Source organism: Heloderma suspectum, chromosome 5 (genome assembly GCF_057233095.1).
Source record: "Heloderma suspectum isolate Gila_16-S chromosome 5, 16-S_ref, whole genome shotgun sequence".
Classification (NCBI taxonomy): Eukaryota; Metazoa; Chordata; class Lepidosauria; order Squamata; family Helodermatidae; genus Heloderma; species Heloderma suspectum.
Genome location: NC_139462.1, coordinates 68,225,174 through 68,246,542, shown reverse-complemented (window position 1 = coordinate 68,246,542; position 21,369 = coordinate 68,225,174). Strand labels below are relative to the sequence as shown.

Here is a 21,369-nt window from a genome sequence, read left to right as displayed (position 1 = left end):
TTCCATGCTGATATAGATTTTAACCAAGGAGCTCATGTCATGGTGCAAGCTTCTGCTACATTAGCTACTGCCTCTTCCACTGGGAGTGGAATTTCACTTTAATTCGACACACATATTTCCAAACGCATATCTGCCATGGTAAGGCAAGGTATTTGCAAGGGAGACCCAGTGGTCATTAGGGGAGCAGGTAATCCATTCTACACACACCAGTTCTTTCCACCAACCATTTTACCCTCATCAGTCTTATTTAGAGGAGAGAGGTCACATGAATGGGCCTCCACACAAGCAACCATTCAACTAGCTCACACAGGAGAGGGATGTGTGCTGCTCCCGCACACTATTTTAGCACTGCTCCCTAGTATGCCTATGAACTAAGCACCTCAGGCAGCTAATTCTGTATGTCCTGAAAAGTCAGCAAATCATTATTTAATTTATGGTTGTATTTTTACTGCCAGGGAGAGGGAGATGTGTTGATGCGATTTTCTGCTACAGGCACCCAAATAACTTGGCTGGGCTTGGGTACTATGCACGTTGACTTGCCGGGGGTGGGGGGGACCATGTGTTGCTCTGACTCAGTTAGCAAATTCTTTTGTGCCAGTCCTGAGATCATCACATGACAAACAGTTTCAACTGTTAAGGTGTTTTCCAAATCTTGGAAAGGTGTCAAGGTAACACACTCCAGTCAAAGCATAGCTTTCCCCAACCTGGTGCCCTCTGGATGTTTTGGACTACAACTCCCAAGATTCTTGACTACTGGCCAACTAGGTGGGCCTGATGGGACTTGAAGTCTAAAAGGTGTACTAGCAGGGAAAGGTGTACTAGCAGCTCAGTCAAGCTTGGAGTACAAATATGTATCATATGGTTTAAAGTTTTGACAAGATAAGCAAGGGAAAATTTGGACAACCATATTACTTAGCCTGCAGTACCAAAACTGCGAACAACTCCTAGAAGAATAGGATGTTGTGAGCCTGACTGAGTTATAAAAGGGGGAAAAAACAGCTCACCAGGTCATTTGTACGCACTGATAGCTGATAGGAGATGATAGATATTTATACAAAATCCCCTGTTATGAAGATACTCAGAATTACTATGGTCACAACAGAAGCAGTGTCATTCTGGAACAGATTTAAGGTGGACTTGGAGGCGTTGGAATATGATGGGCAAAAAAATATGGGATCTTTATCTACTCTGGAATACAGAGGGGCTTACAGACGGTTGGGGTATAAGGAGGAGGAATGCTGTCTCACAATATCTAAGGTAACATGTGGTTTTACCTTGTTCACAGTGCAATCCTATGAATGTCTATTCAGAAGTAAGTCTACTTGAGTCCAATGGGACTTACTCTCAGGTAAGTGTATATAGGATTGAAACATTAAGAGCCTGAGCTTTCACAGGCAGGAACAACTTCGTTTTCTACAATACTGTAATCTACCTTACACCCTTAGGAAATGGTGGACCATAAATCAATAAAGTACACATATAAAATATAAGGAGGTATGTATCACTTTGCATTACTAACATTGTTTCGTAATTTTAAATAAATATGTTTATAGGTTTTGTTAAAAATGTTTATAGGAAACAAATTCCAACATCATCATCTGTCTAAATTAGCAAGAAAAAATATCTGTTCTACTGAATGGCTTTATCAGCCTTCCTAGGAAATAACTCTGGGATCACATAAGCCCTATTTGGAAGCTAAAGCAGGAGGTCAAGCTAGACTTGAGAAAGCTCAAAACAAACACCTTGATCAATTTAGAACAGGACGTATAAGGTGTGGCGAGTCATGTTATACAGGTATGTGTGTGCATTATTTCTGCCTTAGAAATAAAATAAATCCATTAATGACACTCGACTAGAAAATGTTTTAAAAATAAGAAAGGATGCTTCGGCAAGCAGTGTCAGTCCTGGTGGGCTCCAGTATGCTCATGCCAGCCAAGATGCTGAGCTGAGTGTGTCTGCTGCTTCCCTCATCACCTGCCCTATTCTAAGTGGTCATTTGGGGCCTGCCTCAGCTATGGGGCCCTGGACTTCAACACCACTTCTATCTCCTTTAATTCCACCCACCCACCCAATCTGGCCTTAGCTTCGTTGTCAGGGGCCTGACAGGACAAATGTGACAGGTAGTAACTTAGTATGTCTGACTTTAGCAGGGAAGGTTCTGATAATACTCCCAACTTCATCATATGCGATGGGCAGGCCTGGCAGGATCAGGTGAATGTGTGTATACAGGAGCAGGTTCCAGAACACCCATCTGTTCCTTCCCTTCTCTGAAGAGAGCAGCTTTTTGGCGGAACCAGCAATACTGAGTTAAACCAAAGTCCCTAGGCACTTCCTATTTGTTTTTTTCTCCCCATCCCTAAACTGTTTTTTGCAAATGTATTTATTTAAAGCATTTTTATCCTGCTCCTCAGCCAAAAAGGCTCCCAGAGCGGTTTACATACTGATAATAAAAATAAGACACTTGCACGATCTTGACCGCTAACATGGATGCATGCTGAGATTCTGGGAAGCAATTCTGGGGTGGGGTCCCTGTTCTTTTCTCCCTTTTCCCCAACCCTTTGGATGAAGGGAAAGTGAATGTCAGCCGAGTATATTTGAGAGCAGGTATATTAGTCAATGGGTCCCTTCTCCTTCGTACACCTCCACTGCATGTTTAAAGCATGCTGAGATTTTGTAAAGCAAGAGAGACAGTGTGGTGTAGGGGTTAGAGGGTTGGACTGGGAAGACCTCGATTCTGCCATGAAGCTCACGGGGTGACTCTGGGGCAGTTACTGACTCTCAGCCTCACCTACCTTACAGGGTTGTTGTGAGGATAAAACTGAGAGGAGGAGGATCATGTACACCACCTTAGGCTCCTTGGAGGAAAGATGGGATATAAATGTAAGGAAGGAGGGAAGGAAGGTTGGTTTGCCTGACTGGTTTGGTTGGGCTCTGTTTACTCACTGGTGTGAGTCATGCATTCTGCATATGACCAGAGGCATTGATCAAATTAAGCCCTATGAAGCAGTGATGCTGAGAAACTAGATAAAATGTAGTCTCATGCATGCACAGACAGGATACTCAATGGCACCACAAGGAAAACAGTATGTTCAAATGCAGGTAATGCTAAAGAAAACTGTAGCAAACATGTGTGAAGATATAGGATAACAAAATATGACGTGTGTGTTTGTATTTCTGTTAACAAAAGGCATCTGGTTGTGGCAAAGGAGAAGGAAGTGTGACTTATAGATTGAAGTGATGCTGAGAAGCTAAAAAAATATGGCAAGGGAAGGTGTGCACATGTGTTATGCGTGCAAGGGAAAATTATAGAACAAAGCAAGTTTGTATTACTGTGTTGGTGTTGTTTTAAGGTCACAGAAGAAGTGCATAGAGGAATATAAGTGATAAAAACCAGGATGATGCAGCATATGAAGAGTGTGGTGTTCTGTGTTTATTCATATGGAGTAAATACCAGCCCCTAGTTTTGTACTTACAGTCACTGAGGGTCTTATCCAAGAGCATCTTATTTAAAGCTTACCCCTTAACATCATTTAACCAACCTATCATATTTTCAACCAACATATTACAAGGGTGTATTTTTTCCACTGTATGCTTCTGGATGATTGTGGAATTCTACTTTGTGTTGTTTATTTTAAGTAATGGGACAGTGATGAACATTCTTGTGTGTTAATTAACACAGAACAAGACCATAACCTTAGCATAGTGCAGATAAGAATATCTCTGGACCTGTATGTATTCATACTATGTTCACTCTTACAATCATTTGCCTCACATTAAAAGCCATTTTTATATTTCCCAGATATGCAATTATAATGTAAAACCTATGTTGGCAAGAATGCATGTTGGATTAAAAAGTACTTACTTCTGCTTCAACTCCTGGCCCATATCAACAATGTTTGCAAAATAGGAGTCATTTACTGTCAAATTCTATGTATAGCCCACAGTAGGGTAATACTTTTGTTAGGACCAACTTAAATGTTATCCAGCAAAAAAAAAATTTCAAGTTCTCCAGAACAGCGAGCATGGGAGAGAGGAAGCTGGGTATGCATGATGTTGAAGGCCAACTCTCCCCCTCCCCCCTTTCACTTAACATCTAAACCCAAATAACGGCTCTGGGGAACCTAAAAACTTGTTCACTATTTGGCAACATGTTATTTGGTCCTAATAAAACTATGACTCCACTGCACCTATTGATGTTTTTTTTTTCCTGATTGAACCAAGAGGGCTAACTGATGGGGCTGTATGCAATGGTAGTTTTACTTAGAGAAGACTCAATAAAATGAATGGAACTTGGGTCAGACTTGCATTGGATACACCCCGAAGACCTTTGTGAATTCAAGGCATGTTTGCTGAGAGGCGAAGTCCAGCTGAGCAGAAGGGGGCTTACTCCCAGCCGAGGGAGCATTAGATGGCAGCCTTAATTTGGGGTCTAGGCGCTGGGCCTTCTCGCCCTCGAGGCGAAGCTCGGGAGTTGGGAGGTCAACGGCCTCCTCTCCTGGAAGCAACCAACCGTGGGAAGTGTTGAAAGCTCGGGTCTGGTCCTCCTCCTCTCCCACCCTTGGAAGCCGCGGCCCGTTTGGTTTTCCCACCAGCTGCGCAGCCGGAGCCCGGGATGGAGACGGCCGGATTCGTCTCTTCCCACGCGCGCGGGGCCGGCTGCAAGGGCCCGGGAGGCCGGCGCTGCCCCGGTGGCTTCTGTCCCGCGGGGAGGCCCTCGGCCTTCCGCCGGCGCTTCTCTGCCTCCTGCGCTCCTCGGGGCGTGAGAACCAAGCGAGAGGCTGCGCCAGAGCTGGGCTGGGAAAGAATCCCCCAGGCGGAAGACGGCGCTTCCCACCTCGGCCCAACTGGCCAAGGAGGGAGGGCTCCGCCGCGGGGGAGCTTTCGGCCGGGTCCCCGCTCAAGGAAGAGGCGAGCAGAGCGATTCCCGCAGGTGAAGCCGGAGGCCGACGGCGGGGCTCCCACTTACTTGATGTCCTCCCAGACTTCGGGGCCGTAATTCCGGATCACCAGCAGCTCCAGGGCGTGATTGACGAAGCCGTACTGTCGGGGGGGGGGGGGGAGAGAGAGCGAGCGAAAAAGCCTCATTAGTGCTGGAAACGGGCAGGGGGAGAAACTCTGAACGAGCGCAGCCGAGGGCAGGGGGCGAGACCAGCGGGGGCATTTGGGGGAGGGCGCGGCTGCGTGTCCGGAAACACATCTGGGTTGGGCTCGGGGGAGGCGAGAGGAAGGGGAGCGCCAATGACAGCGGACCCCCCCCCCCATTCTTCACCTGCTCCAGGTGGATTATGCTGACGGCGGAACCAGCAACCCTTCAGCCAAAGGGGGTGGCGAGTGGCGAACCTTAAATGCCAGGGAGGCGGATATTATTTGAGATGGGGGCCAACCCAGGCTGGGGCAGACAGGAAGGAGAAGGACGTCAATCCCCCTCCCCGCGCCTTCCAGGTGGATCGTGCCCAGTAGAGGTCAAATCCCATACAGCTGGCTGGGCGTCCATCCACCCCCGCTCTTCTGCCGCGCCGCGCCGCTTTCTCCTCCAAGATGCGCCCCCCTCCCCTCTAATTTTCGCGCATCTTTCCCTTCGGTATCTTCCCCTCCACGCTCGAGCCGTTCCCGCCCGCCCGCCCCCCGGGCTATACTGCGAAGAGGCGACCCAGCATCCTTCCTGGGGGATGGGGGGGCGCCTGTGGAGCCTTTGCCGTCGCACTCACCATCTCGCGCGCAGCCCCCCCTTCCCCGACTGCGCGGAGACACCGCGTCCGCAGCTCCGCGAGGCAAAAGAGGCTGGCGACGGAGCAGGCGAGCGGCAGCCTCTCGCGCCGGCCACCCCCGCCGCGCCCGCTGATTGTCACCGGAGCGCAGCCAATCGCGAACGCAGCCCGGAGGGCAGCTTCCAATCGCAAGCAGAGGAGGGAATTCGGATGCTTGCTCGAGCTCCGGCCGGGGGGAAAGGCGGCGGGGGAATGGATTGATTGGGGAGGCAGGACGGCGCGGGCAGAAGTGTGCGGCGCTTGCGAAGACGCGACTGCCTTGGCACTGGCAATGGGGAAGAGGGGATGCTGCAGCAAATCCGGCCGCCACAGGGCGTCATCATGTGTGATGAACATGTGCGCTGACGATAGGCTAGGCTCCCCCACGCGCACACGCCATATTTTTAGCTGCTTCTCGGGCGCCCAGTTACCTGTTTGCTTTTTTGTGATTAATACGTAGACTCACCTTCTAGCGATTGGTTTTCCGGAGTCTTGCTGCTGGGTAAATATTGAACGAGCGAGCATGACTGCACTTCGCAGCGTTTCCAGAAACCTCATCATTTTGGTCCATCCATCACCTATTTCTGATTAAGCAGCTTATGTGTATATCCCGCTTCCGAGTTTTATTCCATTTCCCAGCAATAACTAAATCAGGAAGGATTTCTGGAGGGTATTGCAGTAAAAACAACGAAGAGTCGTGTGCCATCTTAAAGACCAACACGTTTAGGGTGCAATCCTATCCATGTCTAGACAAAAAAAAGTCCTACAACTCCTCCTCATGGCTGGCTGGGGAATGTTGGGAGTTGTAGGACTTTTTTTCTGTCTAAACATGCATAGGATTGCACTCTTGGTCTTTAAGGTGCCACAATCCAGAATATTTTTGTCATTATTTCAGTTTTCCAGATAGGGTGACAGTGGCTTGCCCAAGGTCACCCAATTAATCTATGGACATGCTGCAATGTATCCATAAACCTCTTAAGCTGCAATCTTCCACACACCTGTAAGTGCCATTCAACTCCGTGGGACTTCCCAGCTAGAAGACAACATGCATAGGATTGCACAGTCAGTCAACTGTTTTTCCCCCAGCTTTTTATTTGAATAAATTGTGAATCCCATCAAAGACTGCTGTTGCACATATTCTTCTCATCTCAATGGAGTACCACTCCCCACCCCGGCCATCTTTCTCCAGTTCCAGGTCCAACAGGCTCATACTTACAATACCTGCTGGTATTCTCCCCCCATCTCAAACTGAACATTATGCATTATGATCATTATTAGTATCTCTTTCCACCCAAATTCTTCCTCAAGCCCTCTCAGTTCACTTCTGTCACCATGAAAGATGCTGGATCGTTTCATCCCCAAGTGACAACTCTAGAAGAGGAGCTGCATTAGAATTAATTCAGAAATAGTCAGCGTCTGGGGCTACAGCGGGCGAACTAGCCTGGCACAAATCCTTATGTGAAATGGAAAAGAGTGTGGTTTTCCAGTCAATGACCATTAAACAACCATTAAACATTGAGAATAATAACCGTTCAATTCCAAAACTAGCTAACTATACTCAGAAAAAAAGCGAGACTTTCTTAAATTCCCACTTGAAAGAAGAAAAGTCTTCTGAGACAATGCAAAACAGGATGCTCATTAACCAAGTCCAACATTTAAAGCAAGGAATTAATTAGTGTTTCCTTGCAATACATACCCCCCCCCCTCCGAGGTTTTCATGATTACAGGAAGATACCAATTGGGAAATGATCCAAGCAACTGGTGTCTTCTGTTTGAATATAACGAATAAAGATAAGAAGTTCAATGAATGGTCAAGTGCAGTACTGTGAAGCCAAAGATGTGTTTGTGCTTTGTATATTGGACTTGCATGTAAATTGTAGTGATCAGCAATGGCGACCCATTCATAGTTGTGTGAAGCTAAAGTGAATGAGAGAAGACAGAATGTAAAATATTAATTACAGTCAAAGCAATTACTATGCACTGTTTTGAGAAGCTCTACAAACCCATATAGTAACCCTCACAATCAGAATTATCCAAGCTTCTTATTGTCTGAATTTGTTATATCCCAGTATAGATCCATATCAGTGTAACCATCCTCTAACCATGCTGTAATTTACACATTTTAGAAATTATTTTTAAAATGTGGAGGGCTTAAAATAATAGGTTAAAAAAAAACTATTAGAATAATAGTTTTTTTAAAAACCCATAGAAATAATATTGGATTTGCTGGAGAAAGCAAATTTAGGAATGGTTAAATTATGTGGTCATAACAATCTGTAAACTACCTGTATGTGTCCCTTAGAATCAAAGGGACTAACCTGGAAGAAATTTATTTCAAGATTACTTAGAAATAAGTCCCAGGGTACTATCCAATGTTAGTCTTACTTAGAATAGATCCATTGAAATGAATGGGACTTAGTTTAATCAAGACTAAAATAATTCCTATTCATTTCAGTGAGCCTACTCTAAGTAGGACTAACATTGGATACTACCCCCACTGATTTCAATGGGACTTACTCCAAGGTTTGTGAGTATAAGAGTGCAATCTGAGGCTGCACTCCTTCGCATACGTACTTGGGAGTAAGCCCTACTGAACTCAGTGGGACTTCTTCTGGAGCATATGTATATAGGACTGGGCTGCAACAAGATTATATATAACAGCTTCCTATAGCAGGCAGCAAAACTGATCATCACCCCGTAGCTGCAAACCAATTTTAGTTGAGAGGGTGGTGCCAAATTTTGAAACTAGTGGTTGGTGGAAAACAATTTCCCTAATTTTGAAATCATGCGCCAGTTATGAAGCAAGCAGCAGAACACCTGTTTGGAGTTCTGTCCTGCCTGTAGTTAGCTCACCTTCGTGCTAGCCCTCCCTGCTCCAGAACTCTGAAGGAGTGTTCTGCCATTTTAAATTAGGGATAATTTTTTCCACCACCATATATATAAACAGCTTCCTATAGGCAGGCAAGGAAACTGATTATCGCCCCATAGCTGCAAACCAGTTTTTGCTAAGGATGGTGTCAAATCTTGAAACTTCCCCTCTTTTTCCAAGCATACCTTTTGGGAATGAAGCAGGAAAAGCTGGAGGTTGTATAGTGCCCATGGTTAAGTTTGCACTTTCCCAGTGTCAGTATGCAGAGTAGTCGGAAGCCTCCAATTTATCAGTGGGAATGTTGGGATCTATTGTTCTTAAATTCCTCCTAGCTCAATCCATTCAGGAATTAAAACTACAGATCCCAGAACTGCAAGTGGAGTTAAAGGCATCTCAAATGGAAATGTAAGACTGGGGGTTTTATGCCATGAGTTGGCCAATGTTAGTTTAACATAAGAACCATTCACTTCAATGGGTCTACTCTAAGCAGGACTAACATGGGATACAATCCCCTAGATGGTGAAGGGCTGGTGGGGAGCTCCTTGAAGCTAGTCTTTCCAAACCTTAAGAGAACTCTTGGGGAAAGCCAAAGAATTTCCCCAAGAATTCTCTGAAAAAGTTTGGAAAGATCAAGCTTATTCCAAATTGAGATTTGGAGATTTCCCCATCTCCAGTTTTAGACATTGCAGCTAAAACTCTTCACTCTCTCTTCCTCTCTCAAGTTCAGAACTGCAAAATTGTTTTCATACTATATTTCTGCACTGACCTCTTGCTGTAGGATGTCACATTCCAAAGGTAGGGTAAAGACTCATAGTTATCAAGGAGTATTTCCTTTGTTTACATTTCTGACCATTCCATAGCCTGGTCCACAGTAAACGATATGGCCAAACTCACCACAGTTAATATCATGACTTCAAGGTCACCAAAATTTGATTAGTACATTACTATGGCAGTGTTATCTGGAAAGAACATCAAATCCTGGATATGCGTGATAAAAATCTTTGTTTCTATTTGTCATTGATTTCAATCCAGTCAGTGGAACCTTTATTGTAATATCATATATAAAATATACATTATATTCATTGATTTCAATGTCATGCAGAATCCATTCATAGTAGCAAGTTCATTGTTAATATCAGTGGTAGAAGGCAACCCTCAATTCAAATGTATATAGTTGTACTTTCTGATTATGAATCTGAATTGTGTTTTTAGAGCAACCCTTAGGACAGGAGAATCTCCAACAGATCAAAGATAGATAACAACTTAACACCCTCTACACAGACTGCCTTCAGCATATTCAACGTATTAAATGAGAAGCCAAAATAGTTACTGCTGAGATGCTTGAGAAAGCACAGTTGCCAAGTCAATTACTCTTCTTATGCAGACATCTCGGCTTGGTGATCTGTACCGGATGGAAGAATCCCTTCCAAATGAACTTCTAGTCAGAGAACATGCAGATGTTCAGAAGCCATGGAATCAAACAAAGCTCAGGTTTTTAAGGATGTTTGTGAGTAAGAGGGGCCTAAGGCTGAAAAGGAACATTGCAAGCTGGGAAATTTCACCTGGCAACGGGTTACGTAAAAGGTCAAAATGGAACAGAGAGCCAAGAAATGGAAAGGAATGTCAGGAAAGCAAAGAGAACACAAAGAAAAATTCAATTTCTGCCCATTGCAAAGAGCAAGTTCAGTTCCAGTTGGGAACTGAAGTGGGGACAAAGAGTTATCGTGCCCCCCTTCCCTTGTGTCATAGTCCCAGTCTAGATTAGCTCCCAGCAACACAGGACAAAACTATGTAACAAACACCATGTCTGGTTTGGCCCTTATTGGTGACCTCTTCTACAGTAGGCAATTGTATATGTTCTCTTATCATTGGTTTGTTCGTATCTCTTGGGCCTGAATATCCTTATAATCTATGCCAGGCTTGTTGATTTCTGGATTCACACAACATGCTTCCAGAAGAGGCTTTTTGTGCAATTGCCTTGCCTCAATGACAGAATTTTATGGGGGATCAAGACATTGTCTTCCATTTGTAACCATCTCATGTTTTCCCACAGCTTCTTCCATCCTTTTCCTTTCCATGCACAAAAAAACTGTTAAGGAAGAAAAGACAGAATAGGTGCACAATGCCTTTTGATTGGTAGCACTATGAGACCTCTGTAAGTTCTTCTACCTTGGTTATCACATTATGTAGTATTCCAATTTTTTTTTTACTTTATCACTAGTGCCAGTGTGCATGAATCAGGAGGTACCTGTGGATTTATTGTGCTGGCAAGTAGCCTGTATTTTAAGACTGTGGATTTGCTTACAGCAGGGGTGGGAAACCTGTGGCCTTCCAGATGTTGTTGGAGAACTACAACTCCCTGCATCCCTGATCATTGGCATTACATTCTGTGCTTTCCAAACCAACTTTAGTTTAAAGTAAAGGGTTTTCAGAGCTTTTTAAGTCTGTGGCTTCTCTTTTTTCAGACCCAAGGAAGTATGTGTTACTATTAACTGGTTCCTGGTTTCTCCCTGGAAGCAGACTACCAGACTGCAAACTTGAACATACTTGCTAAGGTAGATTGTAGCAATATACAAGCAAATGTGCATAGAGTTGTGCTGTTATTGGTTCTTTTTCATATTGCTACAGTCTAGACGTCGAAACGCAACTTTGTAAAATGCATCCGCATCCCACTGAACTGTTAGGTCCCTTTTAGGGATGTACAGATTTTGTTAATTCTGTTCCATCTGTGTTTCACAGATTGTCAGGTGTCTTTTGTTCTGTTGTCCGCTTATTGACAGAACTAGATTCTTTTTTAGGGATGTACAAGAATCTCGTTCCTATTTGCAAATGTGCACTTGCACAAGCATGCATTAGTGCTAATGTGCATGAGTACAAGGGCTGTGCAAATCCCCCCAAAATAAAAAATTGGTTCACAAGTCTATGAAATCCACACAACTCAGAAAAAGCTGGCCCACTGTGGAATCTGCAAGTTAGACTCACAGAAATCCAAACTCATTTGAATCCATTGCAGATTTCTCTGACATGCCTAGTCTTTTTCTGCTCAAATTTAAATTAGCACAGCTGTCAGACCCAGTAAAGTAGGGATGTGGAGCTTGTGGCCCTCCAGATGTTATTGGACTGCAATTTGCATCAGCCCTAGCCAGCAAAGCCACTACTGGAGGAAGATGAGAGTTACAGTCCAACAACATCTGGAGGGCCACAAGTTGCCTGCCCCTGCAGTCACACTTGTGGATCAAAATCTCCTATCCAGAATTCCAGTTGAGCTGTCCTGTCATTATACCTGCAGTAGATATTATATTACCGAATATATACAGTCCTTTGCAAGGGTATAAAGAGTTGTTTGGCTTGCATTAGCTTGTGCCACCATTCGCTTTTGGTGTGAGATTTGCACACCACTCTACTTACATAAATCAAGAATGTATAGTTAAACTGGATATTATTATATTAAGCACACCTTTTCTAAAGTACTTAAAACTGGCCGCTTTTTCTCTTTAGCAAAAGTTGCTGTCCCCAGTCCAGATTGGGACCATAGAACAGAGGTAGGAAATTTAAAACTCTTTTTCTTTGCACAGTTTTCTACCTAAAAATTGCCCTCCCCCCTCCAAGTTGATATGAGCTGCAAAGAACACCTTCAGGGGCAAATGGCAGCTTTGGGAATGATAGGATTTTCAGCAGGGAAAAGGTACAGAGGGAAAGGGTTAAATCCTTTCACCATGGTCCCAATCCAGATGGGGTGGGGAGTGGCTGTGGCTGCTTTGGCTAAAGAGAGTAGGCAGCTGTAAACATGCTTTTGAAATGTGTAGTTTGGTCCACAGTGTACCATTCAATAAATTATGTGGGGTTTCATCTGGTTTTGCCACTGTAGGCCTATCATGCCTGAGATCTTCCTTTTTGTAGCCTTACATATTTTGGCACAATGATTTGCAACATTTGCCACATCTTCTGTATTCTTTCCTGTAAGCTGGACAGGAATTTATGCTCTGGCTGATGACACACACAGAGCAGGGCTTTGGTGCTTCTGTGAATCTCTGTGGCAGTTCCTTCTACTTTTGTGCTGTCCCGTGGTGGTGGTGTTTTTGTTTTTGTTTTTTAACATGCTAGGGGTCCCTCTGCTATGAGGCTGAACATCTTTTAGCTTTTGAAGTATAACTTTTCACTGTAGGACATCCATCTCATCTTCTAATACGCCCTCCATCCCCAGCCCCGACAACTGTTTTGTATCCATTTCCTCTGCTCTGCATATCTCCACCCGACTAGAATAAATTGTTATGTCATAATCTGGCTTTCAGTCTGTCTGATTTTAAGCCACACACTATGTGATCATTAACAAGAGATTCAAAACAGCTCCCCAAATTCACAAGTTTGTGTTAATGGTTTTAAAGAAATGGCATATGGATCTATTTCTTCTCCTTCACTTCTTGAATTCTCTAATGAAGAATTGTTGCCTTTAAATTGTAACATTTCTTCTGGGTGCCAAGTATGCTTCAAACACATTAATCTACGCTTGAATTTTTTTCCTTATCTGAATTGTCAAGAAGCTGAAAAGTATACCTCCCTTGCTCCTTACCCTGCCTTGCAAATAAATAGTGCTGACTGAACTTGCTGTCTTTCTTATCTGCTCCTCTTGCAGGATAGTATAATCTGAATACTTGTTTTCATGTTTTCACGTTTTCTAGCTTTTCATTTACACACCAACTTTCCTGGAAGCTTTAGCTGCTGCTGCTGTTTTTGCTTGCTGATTTACTTTCAATATGTTTTGGACACCATTGTGTAATATTTGCTACTGCAAAGTTTGTAAAATGACTGACGCACAAACCAGCCTTACTTAACACCGTGCAATTCTTACTTTGATCTCAAAATGGCTGCTTCTCTAGGTTTCTATTCTCTGCAGGTTTCCCTAGAACTACCTTTCCCTATGCTCTCACTTAAGGAACACTTTATTATACTGTGCTAGGCAGTAAGCACAGAGGTACTGTGGGTAGTTTTGGTGTTCTCTGATTGTCACCAGAATAGATAAAAATGGGAAAGCAACTCAAGTGACTGAATTCTCCCTCCTCTTTCCCATCCTGATGCCCTCTGATCTATTCCACAAGGAACAGAGATATTTCCTAACCCAAAGTCAGTTATCTCTACATAGATTTCAAGTAATCATTGTGCAGATGCTATAAAGAAGTTCCTACAGGTGTGTAAAGTGTGTGTGGAGTTTATTTAGTGGTTTGTACCACTGCAGCACCAGGATATAATATCTGAAGACTGTGTTGCACTGAGAGTTTTAGTAAAAGAAAGAGTTCGCGTCCACTTGCTGGCATTAGCACAAGGGCGGCTTTGCTGTCAGCACCAAAACCTCTGAAGCCCATGGGACATATATCTTTAGCGGATTGTTTATTTTATTCCAAATTCCTACACAGTTTATTATTTCTTTGACTGTATGTCTAACCTCATGTTCCAATGTAACTGCATATTTAACATTCAGATCCACCCTTTGTACTTGGGAGAAAACACATCTCAAACGCCTGCATCTGGGTACTGTGGGGGATTCAGAGCAATGGATTATCTGTGTGTACATGCTTCAACATCCTTATAAACTAAGTGTCATGACTTTAAACAACCAGCCATATAATGCAAAAGAAACTCTATGAATCTAACGGAGACAATCTCCATGTAGGAAAATGTGTTAATAAAAGCAACAGCCACAGTTGCTAATGTTGTATTATTATGTGGAAGATAACTTCTTAGTAGGGCTACTGAAGTCTTGAAAATAGCCAAACTGTTGGGTGGAGAGAGCCCAAAGTAAAAAGAATCTTTGAAAAGGGCCTATTATTTCTGTGAATTTTTGTTGTCTGTGAGAAATGCTGGTTTTATAGCTTCATAACTTTTGTTCCAATTCACAGAACAAAACTTGGATCTGGCACTATATTTAAACATTTGTTTTTCTCTCCTTCTACTGTCAGAACCATTATGTTGTAAACTGCTTCGAGATGTCATTTTAGATATAGTCAAGTGGTCTATATGCTAATTAAATAATAATAATAATAGTAATCAATAACAAATTTTAAAATGTTTAAATTTTCAGTGGTATGTCACCTTCGGGCTGAAAGGTAACTCCTAGATTTATAAATAAAATAATAACAATATTATTAATATCCAAAAAACAATGTTGACAATATGGTCTTGCTTAAACTCTTCAATTGTTATCCCTTGGATGTTGCTGCTATTGCTCATAGAAGTAAAAAGAGGTGGAAGAAATGCAAGATGCTTCACTGCTCTGATTTCTGTGTTACTATAAATGGCTGCCAAGTTTATATTTTTGTAGTTTCACATCCTAAAGAGATTGTTTCCTGCCTCTCAAAGTTCGACCCCTCAAACAATTTACACTTGACTAGTCTCTGTTCAGTTACTTGGGACTGTTTCAGAGTTAAGTATTTTCAGGACTATGGCCCTTTTATGCAAATATGTGAGGTAAGAAAGAAGCCAGTTATGACTGCTGTGGGGAGAGGCAAGTAACATTACTGAGTAGTTCGCAACTCCTACCCCCACTAACATGCAAGGTTATCACCAGAAAGTCCACTTTTGACATTTGCTGCTGCAAACTTTATAAAATGCATGCAGGGGCATGCAGAATATGAAACAAAGCAACTTTACAAGAGTTTGGAGGCAGCCACCTATCTGCATAGGATTGTGCCCTTAGAGAATTATGCATAGTGTGGAAAAAGCTTGTCTCAAAATACTAGGACTTGGGGGTCATCTAATGAAATTGATTGGCAGTCAATTCAGGACAGATAAAAGGGAGTACTTCTTCATACAGTGTAGAGGGTCCCTAATGCGGTCTTACTAAAGGTCACTAAGGTGAAATTGTAAGGCAGAAGTCTGCAGGGAATGCCTGGTGTTGGTGGCGGCGGTGGCAGCAGCAGGCATGCCTCTTCCCTGGATTTACGGCCGCGGAGGGCTCTGGGTAAAAAAAAACACAAAACCCCGTGTACGCAAATGGCGGCATTTGCGTCCCTTTTTTGATTCCCTGTTTTAGCCTACATAAATGACGGAGGCAGTGGTGGGAGTGTTGGGGGCCAGAACATACCGAGGCTGGGCGGCAGGTGCTGGCAGAGCGCTAGGGGCAGGCCATGTCAGGTAAGGGGAACAAGGGAGAGATGTGTAGTATCTGTCCCATGCTCCGGGCCTGTCCAGAGCCAAAGGATAGCTGGGGGAGGTGTGACTCAAGGGAGGCGTTCACCACCGCCCTGATCCCCTCACCCAGTCTCTCTGTAGCTTATAATGGCATAATGAGGCAAGATGGGCAAGGATCAAGTAAGCAGGTGGTCAGCCTTACAGATGAAAGCACCTTGTCCACTTCATCAGAAGGAAGAAGCTAGAACCGATCCCACAAAACCGGTTTGCCACAGGCCGCCTCTTGCTCACTAACTGTATCCACAGCGTGCAGAGTAACACTCCTAATCCGATCAATTTTATCTGCAAAGTGCCTTGCCAAGGCCTCACAGGAGGCCTTAGAATGCTCCAGTGGTTCCGGAGCCACAGGACCGACCAGGCTCCGGACCACTTGGAACAGCCTCCTGGGACAGCACTCTGCAGATGCGATAGAGGCAGCATAATATTCCTTTTTTGCTGCCTTAACCGCCACGTGATAGGCTGAGATTCAGCTCTAGCCCGTGTCTAATCGTCTTTGGAGCAAGACTTCCACCACCGGAGCTCTAGCCGTCTCACCTCCTGTTTCAGAGCTCGTAACTGCGGATTGAACCATGGTGCAGTCCGAGCCCTGTTCAGGGGGAGAGGGTGTTTTGGAGCCACCCGATCTAATGCCCCAGTGATTGCAGCATTCCACCCACAGTGATAAGACCACTCTTAAAGAAGCCCTCCTTGGATCCCCAAGTTCTGCGCCCCTTCCTTCTGCGACCATCTGCTCCCATCGGTAGTACATGCCCTGGTCTCCTCTCGTTTAGACTACTGTAATGCGCTCTACATGGGGTTGCCCTTGAAGATGGTTCAGAAGCTGCAGCTGGTACAGAATGCAGCAGCTTGCCTGATTAAAGGCAGCCGCCAGCGAGATCACATCACTCCAGTGCTGAAGGGTTTGCACTGGTTACCAGTTGTTTTCTGGGCCAAATTCAAGGTGTTGGTTTTGACCTTTAAAACCCTATATGGTTCCGGCCCAGCCTATCTTAAGGAGCGCCTCCAGCAACACCAGACGGGCCGCTTAACAAGATCAGCCTCGGATGGCCTTCTCTCTGTCCCATCAGCCAGGACATCTAGACTGGTGGGGATGAGGGAGAGGGCCTTTTCTGTGGTGGCCTCCACTCTGTAGAACTGCCTCCCTAGGGAACTCCACCCTGCGCCCTCTTTAATGAGCTTCCGCCGTACATTAAAAACATGGTTGTTCAGCCAGGCATTTGGGGTGGGTTAGGGTACTTTAGAAAATGTTTTTATTGTAGAATTGTTTTAAAATGTTTTATTATATGCTGTACATTGCCCAGAGTGGCTGGGTGACCAGCCAGATGGGCGATTAATAAATTAATTAAATAAATAAATCTATGCACATTATACAAATGTTCTGCACACTATTCTAGTGTATTTCCTTTTATTAAACTCATCATATATCAAAACATGCCCACAGCGTATCCAAAGCCTATATATACATATATAATTTGTACCTCATCTCATTTCCTCACGTTTCTGTGCTGAATGCTATATAGTCTGCTTAGAAATGTTTAATACCGTGAAGCAGTTTACACTTTTTAATCTAAACAGTTAAACTTAAATATCAATGAAAGGAAAACATGTATTGCTATAATACATAACGGGAGATTTGCTCACCTTGGAGTGAGATTTATAACTCAAATTATTAAAATACTGTTTGATTACAGAGGTTTGAGCATTTGATCATACAATATATTACATATATTTAACTTACAGATAGTGAAATAAGTTGAGGAAGCAGTAAGTGGCATAGACTGTGTTGTAGTGCTGGAAACAGATGATAATCATATATGCAGAGCAATCCTATGTAGGTCTAAATCAGAAGCAAGTACCACTGAGTTCAGTGGCACTTTCTGCCAGGTACATGTGCATAGGATTGCAGCCTACATGAAGTCCTTAGCATCTGGACATCTCATTAACTTTTGCTATCTCCCTCCCCCTGCCCAAAGTTCTCAGGGTGATCTTGAGATGGAGAATGAAATCAGGGAGGCATCCAATGGTTAAAGTGTGATAGTAATAGGTTACTTCAGTTACCCTCACATAGACTAAATAAATGCATGTTCTGGTTATGACAAAGAGGTAACATTTCTAAATACCCTGTGCCCTAGAACAGCTGGTCATGGAACCGACCAGAGTGGTGGCGACCCTGGACTTAATCCTAAGTGGTGTCCAGGATCTAGTGTGAGACATAAATTCCTGAACAGATTAGAAAGAGCTACCACAGTGTTATGAGATAATTTACATCTAAGTCCAAAATTGCCAAGGAAACGTCTTAAAACTGAGGAGACTGGTAAAAAAAAAAAAGTTGACAGGGAAAGTCAAGAGGGTCAAATCTCTCCAGAATGCTTGGGGGTTACTCAAAAACAAACAAACAAACAAACAAAAATAGAAGCTCAGCTAGAATGTATAACACAGGTCAGGAAAGATACTACCAAGTCCAACAGGTCACCAGCATGGTTAACTATCACTGGCAAAAAGGCTATTTGAGAAAATGGAAGTGGTTCTCAAATGAAGAGAACCAAAAGGAACACAAAGTTACACAAAAGAAATGCAAGCAGACAGTGAGGGATGCTAAAAGGATTTTGAGGCACATACCACTAATATTACAATTAACAGTACAAATACCTTTAATACATTTGAAGCAGGAAAACTGCTAGGGAGATGGTTGGACCATTGGATGGCAAAGGAGTTAAAGAAATACTAAAGGAGGATAAGGACATCACAGAGAATGTGAACTAATTCTTAGCATCTGTCTTAACTGGAGAGAATGAAGACAGATACCTGTGCCTGAACTGACATTTTCAGGAAGGGCATCTGAGGAACTGAAGCAAATAATGGTGATAACAGATGAAATTCTAAATCACTGGTCCAGATGGTATCCATTTGAGAGTTCATAAAGAACTCAAATGTGAAATTGATGATCTAACAGAGACACATAACAGGCCCCTAAGATCAGCCCCTGTAACAGACTAGAAAGTAGCCAGTATAGTGAAATTATAAAAAGGGATACATGTGGGCGGGATTCAGAAAATTACAGGCTAGTTAGCTTAACGTCTGTTCTGCGTAAATTGATGGAAAGCATTATTAAAGATAACATTATCAAGCATATAGGACAAGCCTTGTTGAGGGAGAATTAACGTGGTTTCTGCAAAGGTAAATCCTGTCACAGTAACCTTTTAGAGCATCTCTACACCAGCCTAAAATCCCACATTTAAAATGGGGCTTTCTGCTTCCATTTTAAATGCAGGATCCTGACAGACTCCCTCTACATGCATTTCCTCCCTGCCCCCCTTTCCCCTCCTTTTCCCCCTTATCTGAGTCTTCTGTGTGTTTCATTGGTCTAGCTCCTTTTATTGCGAGTTTTCCTTTTTCATGAAGGAACTCAAGCAGACCTCAAGCACAATAAGCTTATTATCTCCAATCTTTTTACAAATGGAATACAGGTCATTTAGTGTGGGAGATGCTCTGGAGGTTAATGATGTCATCTGAGGGACCCGCAAACTTCCATGAGTAACCATTCTCAATAACAGGATAAAAGCTCCATGTGAAGAAAGCCCTTGGAGTTCTTTGGGAGTGTCAATAATGTGGATAGGGGTGATCCAGTAGACCTTGGTTACTTGGATTTACAAAAGGCTTTTGACAAAGTCCTTCAGCAAACATTCCTGAACAAATGTAGCAGTCATGAGATAGAGGAAAGATCCTCTTTTGGATCAGTAAGTGCTTACAGAACAGAAAGCAGAGATCAGAGAATTCTCTCAATGAAGAGATGTAAACAGTGGGGTCCCCAAAGAATCTGTATTGGGGCCAGTGCTTTTTAACTTCTTCATAAATGACTTGGAGTTAGGGGAGAGATGTGAGGTGCCCCAGTTGGAAGGTGATATCAAATTATTTAGAGTGCAATCTTATGCAATTTTAGACAGAAAAAGGGCCTACAACTTCCCAGCATGCCTCAGCCATGTGCCTTTTAGGTAGTTAAAACAAAAAGGTATAGCAAAGAACTTCAGCAGTAACTGACCAGGAAAGGTATCTTGGTTATGGTGGATAGCTCAGTTAAAGGACTGACCTAGCATCTGGCTGCTGGGGATCATTAGGAAAGGAATCAAAAATAAAACTGCCAATATCATAATGCCTTTATACAAATATATGGTGCTGCCAAACATGGGATACTGTGTACCATTCTTGTCACACCTCAAAAAGGATATTGTAGAACTGAAGAAAGTGCAGAAAATGGCCACCAAAATGATTAAGCAATCCCCTATAAAGAAATGTTACAATGTTTGGGGGCTTTTTAAGATTAGAAAGGAGGCTAGTTAAGTAAGACATGATAGAGGTGTATAAAATTATGCATGCTGTGGAGCCTCAATAATAGAATGAAGGATCCAACGAAGCTGAATGGTAGGAGGTTCAGGACACACACGTCATAGTTGAACTATGGAATTTGCTTTCACAAAGGTATAGTGATGGACAGCTTTAGAAGGGGATTAGATAATTTCATGGATGGCAATGGCTACTAGACATGATGGCTATGTATTACTTCCAGTATCTAAGGCAGTATGAATACCAGTTGCTGGGAACACAACTAGGAGAGTGCTCTTGTGTTCATGTTCTGCTTGTGGGCCTCCTATAAGCATCTAGTTGGTGGGAACAGAATGCTGGACTAGATAGGCTTCTCATCTGATCCAGCTGGGCTCTCCTTGTGTTATGCATTTTTCAGGAAATGGTTAACACTGAACAAAATTTTACCTAAATGATGCAACAGATGTGCCAGTTTTAAGGACAGTTTTGGCAACTTTACAACCTTCCACTTAGGTTTTGCATATTTGGAACAAAAATCTATATGACTTTCTGATCCATGGATGGCTTCTATATGAGACTGAGACAGACAGACAGACAGACAGACAGACAGACACTCTGGCATGACTATGTTGACTGTCTTGGACCAAGATGGGAAAGATAAAAGTTCCTGAAGAAAAATATCCCTCCTAGGTCAAATTGAAAATTGACCAATGTTTTACAGTTCTGACCAGAATTTTATCCCCTTGGCTGATTGCCTAAACTGGGGGATGCACAGGTCCCCCAAAAATTCCAGCCAAGCTATTTTTGGTGTTAGTGTAAATGCATGCATTGTCACAGTGCCCACATGTGCACTAAGACATAGGGGTTGGGACAAGGTCTATAGTGCATTGTGCATGCGTGCAATGTGAATGACGTACACTGTGAATGCACACTGCACTACCATGGATTTTCTATGCACATAACAAAGTGCATAGAGATATGGAGCTGGAAGAATTAAGATGATGCATATTCCAGATTATTTTCAAATGGTTGTAACGGATTACTTTACTTTTTGTTAATTTTAAGATTCTGTTTTAAGATTCTGTTACACATTTATAACTACTAGTGCAGCAATAATGGATGATAAATGGAAATTAATGAACATATAAACATATAAACAACTCCCCACTCCCCTGAAAGATACACTGCATGGTTTGCAGGGTGCAGTAATTTGAGGCTGCTTATATTTTTACCTTCCCAGTAACAAGC

General features: G+C 43.2%; 1 protein-coding gene across 1 annotated transcript in view; it reads right to left on the bottom strand.

The window, feature by feature from the left end:
• Positions 1-5,834, bottom strand: part of GUCY1B1 (guanylate cyclase 1 soluble subunit beta 1) — a 70,616-nt gene extending 64,782 nt beyond the window's left edge. The window contains exons 1-2 of the mRNA XM_084856344.1: positions 5,709-5,834; positions 4,967-5,040 (exon numbers count right to left, since the gene is read on the bottom strand). Coding sequence (XP_084712470.1) covers positions 4,967-5,040; positions 5,709-5,711 — 77 coding nt within the window. The 5' untranslated portion in view covers positions 5,712-5,834. The remainder of the gene's footprint in view (positions 1-4,966; positions 5,041-5,708) is intronic.
• Between the last annotated feature and the right edge of the window lie 15,535 nt (positions 5,835-21,369).